Source organism: Silene latifolia, chromosome Y (assembly GCF_048544455.1).
Source record: "Silene latifolia isolate original U9 population chromosome Y, ASM4854445v1, whole genome shotgun sequence".
NCBI lineage: Eukaryota > Viridiplantae > Streptophyta > Magnoliopsida > Caryophyllales > Caryophyllaceae > Silene > Silene latifolia.
The window spans coordinates 450871348-450881889 of NC_133538.1; the positions used below are offsets into that span (position 1 = coordinate 450871348).

The 10542-nt window shown below is 35.7% G+C and overlaps 1 protein-coding gene across 1 annotated transcript; it reads right to left on the bottom strand.

Annotated features, from left to right (window-relative positions):
• Nucleotides 1-7721: 7721 nt before the first annotated feature.
• On the bottom strand, nt 7722-8394 carry LOC141632781 (uncharacterized). Its single transcript, XM_074445294.1, has 2 exons — nt 8179-8394; nt 7722-8087 (listed from the first exon to the last, which is right to left on the bottom strand). The coding sequence occupies exons 1-2, from the start codon at nt 8392-8394 to the stop codon at nt 7722-7724; spliced, it is 582 nt and encodes a 193-aa protein (XP_074301395.1).
• Nucleotides 8395-10542: the final 2148 nt, after the last annotated feature.

Consider the following 10542-nt stretch of genomic DNA (forward strand, 5'->3'; position numbering starts at 1 on the left):
TTCTAATTATATGTGGACGTATGCTTTTTCTTGTGTAAGGATGAGATGATTCCAATGTCTTCAAAGTGTTCCTTATATAAGCTCTAATCTTGAACGACTGCCTGATACTGTATTGAATGCTGATTATTCTCCATTATTTCCTGTAATAATTGCTAATATTCCTCCCTTAATTACTTCATTTACTTCGAGATCTTCTCATTCAATGCCGCGCACATAATCCTTTCATAATATGCGTTTCCGGTCTGATATCGTCCTGATATTTTGACCGTTATCCTCTCCATGGCCTGGCGCCTATCTTCGTATTCCCTGATAGCCTGACAGCCTGATGGCCAGGATGAGATATTGATCAGGGGCTTCTGCGGATTTCCAGGCCTAACAATTATTATTATTATTATTATTATTATTATTATTATTATTATTATTATTATTATTATTATTATTATTATTATTATTATTATTATTATTATTATTATTATTATTATTATTATTATTATTATTATTATTATTATTATTATTATTATTATTATTATTATTATTATTATTATTATTATTATTATTATTATTATTATTATTATTATTATTATTATTATTATTATTATTATTATTATTATTATTATTATTATTATTATTATTATTATTAGCATTATTATTATTATCATTATTATTATTATTATTATTATTATTATTACTATTACTATTATTATTATTATTATTGTTGTTGTTGTTATACTATTACTGTTATTATTATTATTATTATTATTATTATTATTATTATTATTATTATTATTATTATCATTATCATTATCATTATTATTATTATTATTATTATTATTATTATTATTATTATTATTATTATTATTATTATTATTATTATTATTATTATTATTATTATTATTATTATTATTATTACGATTTCAGTCCAAAAGAACAGGGCATAAGTGTATAAAATCCTTTGTATTAAAATTACTATCACTCGGTCCAAAAAAGTGATGAGCCAAAATAGTTTCCCCATTTTATAAAAATGTGACATATAATTAAAAGTCGGTCCATTTATAAAATTGGACTAAAAATTAACCAATAACGGGTTTAATTGATATATGAAACTAAAACCATATAAAATTAAAGGCACTTAAATTTCTTTAATAAATATTGAATAAATGAGATTTATGAAAATGTCGGGCGAAAAGGAATTTAACTAAATTAAATTCAAAAGTCTTAATACTTTAAATCTGAAAAGAATTAGAATTATAAAATCTAATTCAGAAAACAGCGGGTGTTACTACCTCCCCCACTAGGAAAAAATTTCGTCCTCGAAACTCGAAGTAGAAAAACAAAGTTTAAAGGACAAAGACCTTTTTAAGACATTCAAATCAATATTTAAGTCAGTTTTCAAAATTAGTTTATTAGAAACTACTTGTCTCATTTCATGGAATAAAAGAATATCCGTCGCGAACAAGAATTCTATCGTACAACGATAAAAGCAAGTCAACATTTAAAAAGTCATTTCAAAACCATACATTAGCAAGTAACGAACCAGTCATTAGACGTATTTAATTAATAACAAGTCCTAACACCAAACCAACATTGAGACCAAAAGAAGATGTGAAATTTTTACTTCAAAACCTTAGGACTAATCAAACGTGTATATACAACATAACTTTTGAAAGTTTTTTGAGGCATCAAATTATTTGAAACAATTCTAAATATTTTCAAACGAATTTTAAAACATTTCGAAACAAATAAAAATTTAAATACTAATCAAAAGTAAAACCAAAAGTGTAATTTAAAATTTTTGAATCATAAGTCAAGAATGTTAAAATTTCCAAGATAGTTAAAATTTTATAATTAAGAAAGCTTTTGTATAAAATGGAAATATTTGCAGAAAAAGTATCGACAAATCAAAATCGAAAGTGTTCGAACTTAAGCAAGGGTCGAGGAAAAAAGGTTAAAGCCAAAAGTTTTAAATCTTAAACAAAGGTTACGGAAATACCAACTAGAACAGATACTCGAGAGTAGAAGATAGAAAGAATATTCAAGAGTCATATATATAACTCTCTCATGGATTAGAAAACGAAGATTCACAAATAAGAAATGGAATAGCTCAAAAATAAAAAAAAAGGTTGAAGGAAGAACATGATCAGGAACTAGATACATACCTAAAACTATATCGGGATTGGCCTTGGCCTCAGCATGGCTCATCACGAAGATGCGATCCTTAGGTCGAGGAGCAACTCCAGTCTTCACAACAGTAGATAGGGTTGCCTTTATAGTAGATGCTTCAACAGCCTTCTTCTTTGGGCATTAATAAGACTTGTGGCCCTCCTTCTTGGAGTAGAAGCACACAAAGGGAATTCCTTTATAGTACTTTCGTGGATGGAATGGTTTGCGCCAGCTATAGCAGAAAATCGTCTTCGCTCCATCATCTTTCTTCCTATCATCTCGGGGAGAAGCACCAGAACTTGCAGAAGAAGTTAGCGTAGGATTCTTCCTTGGACAAGCAAAAGACTTGTGGCCAGCTTCTCCGCAACGATAGCAGGTAATGCCAGATTCGTCACAAACCTTTCCTTGATTATTGTCAATCTTCATGGCAGGTGTCATAGTTGTTCTAGAAGTAGAAGTGACATGTGTCTTCTTCTTTGGGCACACACAGGATTTGTGGCCAGGCTCCTTACAAAGGAAGCACATAATATGATCTCCTCCATGATTCTCTTCTTGATGGAATGGCTCGCAACATATATAGCATAAATCATCCTTCCTCTTATTTTCAGGGAACGCAGTCTGCGGCTTCAAAAACCCAACACCTCCATAAGGTTGGAGCGTTTTCTTGGGGGCAGCAGCATGTCTACGACCTCCTCTTTTCATCTTTGGTAAAGGAAATACAACACGATGTCAATGCTAGTCATTGAGTTACATGAACACATAGGCTAGCAAACAAGTCCTTATGTAACACCCCCATTTATCAAGCAGCCTTAACAAGACCTTCCCCAATAAATAAGGATGCTACCATCTCGGTTGCCCGAGGTAGTACATATCAAAATGACCATAAAGAAACATTTTATTAACTCTTTATAAGCTTACAGCGGAAAACAAAAGGTATACAACTCAACTACTCAAAGACAAGATACAGCTGGTGAAACACTATTATCATCAACAATAACAAAGCTCTGTGTCATCGCGATCCCTCCAAACAAACCAGCAGCCAAACCAGCAATCATAAAACACCTGTAAAGTCTTATTGCTCACCATTTGCTAGCAATATCAAATGGATCACCGCAGACACAAACAACAAGAGAAAACACAATAAACACGCCACACAATATCAGTAACCGAATATGACAAACGCATGAACGATAGTAAAAAAGAAGGGCACGAGATACACGTTAATAACGACTTCCACCACTCCAACCTCCATAGTAACCAATGGCTTTCATCGCAATGAGTAGCCGGGCTCCCATCGCAAGAGGAACCCCACCTCTGTCGATGCTTAACCGCAGCGTGGACATTAAATTCCCGCCCATCGCAACGAGCGAACTTAAGCTCATTAATGTGCACATCCCCTTATGATGGGAGTCACAAGAGGTGAAACAAGGGGGTGGAACCATCTGCCGACATGGCTCACAATATCCATCTCATCATCAATAACATCCAAAATTGTAATCACCACAATAATATCACAATGATATCAACCATAGCAATGCAAACAATCGTAAACTGTACTGAGTAGGGAAACCCTACCTTTCGCGTACTCCATATCAATAGGAACGATCACGTCAATGTGTACCAAATATTAACATCATCACTTACCAACAAAAATTATGCCCTATTACTACACTAATATAATTAAATCCACCGATAAACAAATATTCACAATCTTACGACGAAGGACATCTAAATTCCAATGATGAGAAAGGTCCTACTCATTGAATTCCGCGCCCAAGCTACGCCCTTCCCCAAGTAAGATTTAAGGTGAGAGTCAAAAGAGTTATAAGAAACGAGGGGATAGAGAGAAAGTGAGAGAGAGAAAGAGAGAGAGAGAGAGAGAGAGAGGGGGGGGAGAGAGAGTGTGTATGTGTAGTTTTAGATTTTAGAAACGAAAGAAATGATTTTCGAATAAATTAAGTCGCAACCTTCGCGTAACATTATAACACGCTATCACATGCTCATTCGGTTGAGTATAGAGCATACTCGGACGATTATGCTGCACTCGGTTGAGTGCCACAAACATTCGGCCGAGTGACCCTTACTAGGTCGATTACTCAGTCTCGAAACCAGTATAACTCCCCCACCAACTTCCACCAAGGATCCCTAATAAGACGGGTATTACACCTTATTTATTTCTACCCATTTATCTCTAATTAGTTTTAATTGTCAAGTCATTTATGAGTCTTTTTGCCTAAAGATCAAAGTGTGAGCGTCGGGAGAAGTGATGCTCTGATACCACCAATAATCCCCTATAAAATCTAGTGCAAAACAATGGCGGAAACACTGTTTTGTTTTGTTTTTTTTTTGTTGTTGTTGTTGTTGTTGATAAGGTAAAGAAACTAGGTTAATCGAATAACCTATAATATCCTCGCGAATGTGAGAGATAAATAAAAGTGGGAGACTTTTAATATTTCCATCGAAATTATACTAACACTAATTAGGAGGGCAAAGAGAAGACTCTAACAAAGAATGTCTAAAACAACAAAACACGAAAGAAAAATCCGAAAAAATAGAGAGAAAAAGTCTCCCCTAGAATTCCTCAAAATAGTAAGAACATCATACATCATTTAGTAATTGAAGAAACTAACTACAAGTCAAAGTTGATGGCTTTTTCTCGTCGTAGTGCTAGAGCTTGATAGCATAAATTGCTTATATAGGATAAGTGGTACGATACCAAGCATAAACATTAAACATATAGTAATAAACAAGATTTGAAATTTCCAATACTACAAAAAATGTAAGATGTAAATCTTCAAAGAAGAGGGAAAACAGGAAAATCAAAAAGTTCAAAGAACGGAATAAATTTCGGATCTTGGACAAATATTTAAGAAAAGAAGATATATGGATGTATGTCTTCCCAATCTTCCAATAATACTAGTGTTTAGCTATAATAAGACTCAAAGAAATTTTATTTACATTCTTGATTTCACCTTCATTCTCAAGTCACATGACTCAAGAAAGCTCTCTTAGGCTAAAATGGAGAGCAAAAAGAGTGAAATCTTAGGGAAGGTAAAAATCAAGAACATTAAATGGAGAAATTTCTAAAGAGATGAAGAGCTAACTGGGAAAGAAAGCCAAGAAATAGATTCAAAGCATTCACAACCCATATTTTTCTTGATTTGTTTTTCTGGGAGAACTTTCTCCCTCTAAAAAAATTTAAAGAGAGATTGAGGTGGCAGAAACATTGATGAATGGGATTAAATAATACACTGATAAAACTAAATATCAAACTCGGATTATTATAAATAAAATCCATGGGAAACATTCCCGAAAAGGTAAGTCAATACAATTGACACTTTTGTTAAAAAGGGCTAAAAATTAAAACCTCGAAATAGTTCAACAACAATATCCAAATCAAATGAAAAACAAAAAAATAGGATCTACTACTCGCTAGCTCTCACTTGAACCCCAACAAAATTCAACACCTGTGATGTTATATACATAACAGCCACAATTAGTGGAGAGTAACTCAGGCGTTCTCCCATCCACATTTCTTCGAGTTAAAACAAGTAAATGCTAAAATAATCAAATACTTTAAAACTGAAACCATTAACAAATCATATTATGTTTAAAAACATAATTAAGTATTGAACAATTGAAAACCAAATCAAAGTTCAAAAACAACAAAGTGTAAGATACCAATATCAATATACTTACTTCTTATGGAAAACAGCTCAGTGTCTTGGTACAGATTTTCACTCAGAGTATGCTAAAGTACCATGGTACCACAACCATAATAGGGCGATGACTTATCACGTAGTGCATGTGTCCGGCTCAGAGGCTACCTTTAAAGCATGTCCAAGACACAAAACACAAGTATTCCACTAAGAGGCTATCTTTAAAGCATGTCCAAGATACTACGTAGTGCGAGTCCTAGTCTAAGTGTATGTACATAACTCCCGGGGCTTAACACTCCCAGAACGACCACTGACGAAAATCATCAGTTCTATAGCTAATGGCAAAACTAATCATATCCTAAGTTTATTATTTTAAACCTCGCACCTAACTGTTCCATAAGTATTCAAAACCATTTCAAAAGTGTTCATTATTCAAGTCCTTTAAAAGAAAACCTTCCAAAAAATAATAACATCCAAATATAGTGACTTTCTTGAAATAGAAATATTATGAAAATAGTAATAAATGATGTTATAAAAGAAGTTAGAATAGATAAATTATTAACTCATTTCCAAATTGGGTAAACCCGTTTTAATTACTAATTCATGATTAATATTAATAAAATAATTTTGGTCAATTACTTCTTTTAAAACAGGTACTTAACACATTGTGGAAGTATAAGAAAAATAACTAGAATACCCTTTTCTAAGATTTTGCTTTAAAGTCATAAATTACTCAGTTTATCCAAACAGTATTTTATTTATATAAAATAAATTTTAACTCCGATACTCATAAAATTTTATCTAAGTACTATTTTTCATAACTCTGTCCAGCATGTAAAATTTCGTAAAATGATCTTTCCATTTGTTATTTTAAACGAATTAAAAACCAGTTTATCATTAAACCCGCAAAATAACATTTTAATAACTAAAACTAGTTTATGCCCAATTTTGTTACCAAGAAAATTTTTATTATTCTGAAATGTCATAAAAAGGTCAAAAATAAATTTCCGAACAACCAGAAACTTTAAATACAATTTATTATAATTGAATAATTAAAACAGCCAAAACAATATTTAAGCAATTTAAAATAGATTTAGACCAAACTAATTGACAACAAAATTTATATCATTCGAATATTGATATATTCCCAAATATATATTAATAACCTAAATGATTTAATACAAATAATAACCTAAATCGGTCAAAATAACAAAATATGGTTAATAATTATCATTTAAATTATAAGAAGGAAAACTTTATAACATAAAGTCTTAAAATAAGTCATAGGACCAGAATAAACATATTAAAATGAAACCTAAACATGTTTAGCTTTTAGAACCCTAATAGTCGAATTTAATCGATAATAACAACAATATTAACAAATTCTAATTAAAATAATTATGAACCTGATAAATTTCATAAATAAATATATTTGACAATAATTAAATATCAGAAATTTAGAACCATAATAACTAATTTTGAAATATAAATTAATTCATAAAATGATAAAAACAATATAAATCAATAAACTCATGCAACTACTCATAATAACGAAACGAAATGACGAGTCAGCCATCACGCATTACCTCTAATCGCTGTCCGAATATACTAGGTACTCATCCACGTGTGAATCGTCGTGAAACCCCTTACAATAAGACTAGTAACCATTGAATCGGAGCAAGAAAAGAAGAAGAAAGATCGATCCTTATTAGAAGCAAGAAGGCAAGCACGTACGTAATTTGTTTGAATAGAAATATAGAAGCAAGAAGGCAAGCACGTACATAATTTTGGTTTTGAATAGTTTATAAGAGATTAAAATAAGAAATAAAATCTCCTTAAAAGTTTTTGGTTGACTGGCTAAAATTGTTTTTTTTTTTTTTGAAAAATCACCTCGAGGGTACACTAAATTAATAGACGATCATTCAATACAACAGTGTTCGCGCTCGGAGGTAAAACGTCCGACCACACACGTTTACCAACAACTCTAGGAAATAAATGAGCCAAAGCATGAGCAATGCTGTTGTTAACTCGACGCGTATACACCCATGAGATAGATGTAAAACAACTAGCTAAAGACAAAATATCATTAACGACTAAATAGAAAACATTCCTTCCATGCTTCTTCCTGTTGAGGGCCTTGATAACTTGTGTACAATCGCTCTCGATGACCACCTTTTCATGACCCTTTCGCCTAGCTTCCTCGAGCCCTTCAAGCACAACCACCGCTTCAGCGACACACGGTTCCCACTCCTCCTTCCAAGCCCGAGCCTAACCCCCATAACATCCGTCCCGAATCATCTCTGCAAACTGCACCCACACCTACTCCTTCCCCGGCCTTGACCCCCGCATCAACATTCACCTTCACCGAGCCTCGCGGAGCAACAGCCCACCTATCCTCCCTTACAATCGTCGCTAGCAGGCCCCCCTGAACATCCTCCACTCCTCTGCCCAAGCTCCCTCCTTCAATCTCCGCAACCACATCCTGAACCCGTTTAATAATGCTAGCCGGGTTCGTCACCAACCTCTCAAAAACTACCTTGTTTTGATGCTCCCATATGGCCCAACAACACGCCATGAATCTACCATGTTCCATCACACCAAGTTCCCTCCACTTCCCTTCGACCCAATCCCGCACCCTTCCTCATTCGAGTTCACCCTCACTCCCCCACCCATCCCTTCCCAAACCCGTTGCGCCACCCAACAATCCCAAATTAAGTGTAGACTCGACTCAAAATGAGAATGACAAAAGGTACAAAAAGGGTACTCACCTCCAATGGGAGATACAATGTTCGCTTTCGATGCCAATGCCTCACAACACAACTGCTAGAAGAAGAGCTTAATTCGAAGCCAAACCGGTACCTTCCAGAGACGATTCCATAGCCACTTCTCACGCTCCCAATCCGACGTTTCACCCATGTCAAAATCATCACCCGCACGGCGACAATAAGCTGACTTCACTAAGTAAATCCCATCCCGCTCCGCACACCAATACCAGTCATTCGACGGTCGATTCGAGCTAAGCCTTATGCTGAACACCCTATCACACTCAAACGGCAAGAGAGGACTCCCGACCTTCTCCCTATTCCACCCTTCTAACCTATCATCCAAGAGGTCCGCCACTACCCAATTCTCATACCCTTATGGGCACGGGGAGATGATCATACCTATATGAGTATCTAGAAGCCAAGCAACACCCCAGACCCGAATGGATAAGCCATCCCCAATCCGCCTGCGTAGCCCTCCTTGGACAGCATTCCTCGCTTCAACGATACCCCTCCACGTATAGCTGGGGTTCCCTCCAATTCCAGCCGTCATAACCTCTCCATGGGGATAATAATTAGCCTTCATTATACGAGCCCAAAGACAATCCGGTTTGGTAATTAGTCGTCACACTTGCTTACCAAGCAGGGAGAGATTAAATAGTCTGAAATCCCGAAAACCCATGCCGCCCTTGCACTTAGGTTGACACAATTTTTTCCACGCTACCCAAGACATACCACGCTTACCATTTCCATGACCCCACCATAACCGGGACACCATCGATTTAATATCGTTGTAGAAATTAGCGGGGATTTTGAAAATACTCATCACATAGGTAGGAAGCGAATTGGCCACGGCCTTTAAGAGGACTTCCTTACCCGCCCTAGACAATGTTTTCCCTCTCCATCCCTGCAACCTTTTGCTCAATTTATCCCGAATTATGTCAGTCAATGCCTTCTCCGAATGCCCCACAAATGTCGGCAACCTTAGATACCTAGCCTATTCCGCCACCTCCACCATACCAAGGCTGTCAATGATGCTATCACGACGCTCCCTGGGCACCCCCTTACTAAACGAGACCATGGTCTTTTCCAAGTTCACGAGTTGCCCCGAAGCCTTCTCATACCGTCGGATAACATTAACCACAACCTCAGCTTCACTCAAGTTTTCTCAAAGGAAAAAAATACTATCATCCGCAAAAAATAAATGTGAGACCAAAGGGGCCGACTGTGAAATGCGAATACCATGAAGCGAGTCATTAACCACAGCTCGACGAATGAGATTAGATAGTTCCTCCACGCATAGAATGAATAAGTATGGGGAGAGAGGGTCTCCTTGTCGTAGTCCTCTCGATGGCTGAAATTCACTCGACGTTGTCCCATTAATAAGTACAGAAAAGGACACAGTCGAAACACAATCCATGACTCACGCAATCCAACCCCTATCGAACCCCATTACTTCAAGAACACGCTTCAAGAAACACCACTCAACCCGATCGTAAGCTTTTGCCATATCCAGCTTGATAGCATGTACCCCTCGGTCGATCTAGAACTCTTCATATAGTGAAACATCTCAAAAGCCGTTAAGACATTATCCGAGATAGCCCTTTCCGGTGTAAAAGCACTCTGATTCTCCGAGACAATTCTATCCAAAAAACATTTTAATCTATTAGCAAGTACCTTCGAAACTATCTTATACGCCACATTACATAAGCTTATGGGTTGATAATCTTGGATTTTATCTGGGGCCTTCTTTATTGGGATAAGAACGATATTAGTATTGTTTAACTCCCTTGGAGACCGTGTTCCTCTTAAAATTTGAAGAACGGTGCGAATGACATCGGGGCCGACTATGTTCCAATAAGACTGGTCAAAGAGGCCATTCATACCGTCCGGACCCGGTGCCTTAAGTGGGTTCATCTGATGGAGAGAATCAAGGATCTCCTCCTCGCTATAATCTCGTT

What these genes read in the sequence shown, in the direction of transcription:
- LOC141632781 (XM_074445294.1), bottom strand. Translation starts at nt 8,394, where the DNA reads ATGGCGTGTTGTTGGGCCATATGGGAGCATCAAAACAAGGTAGTTTTT. An exon ending in CTCCGCGAGGCTCGGTGAAG is followed by an intron (nt 8,088 to 8,178) that starts GTGAATGTTGAT and finishes TATGGGGGTTAG; the next exon opens with GCTCGGGCTTGGAAGGAGGA.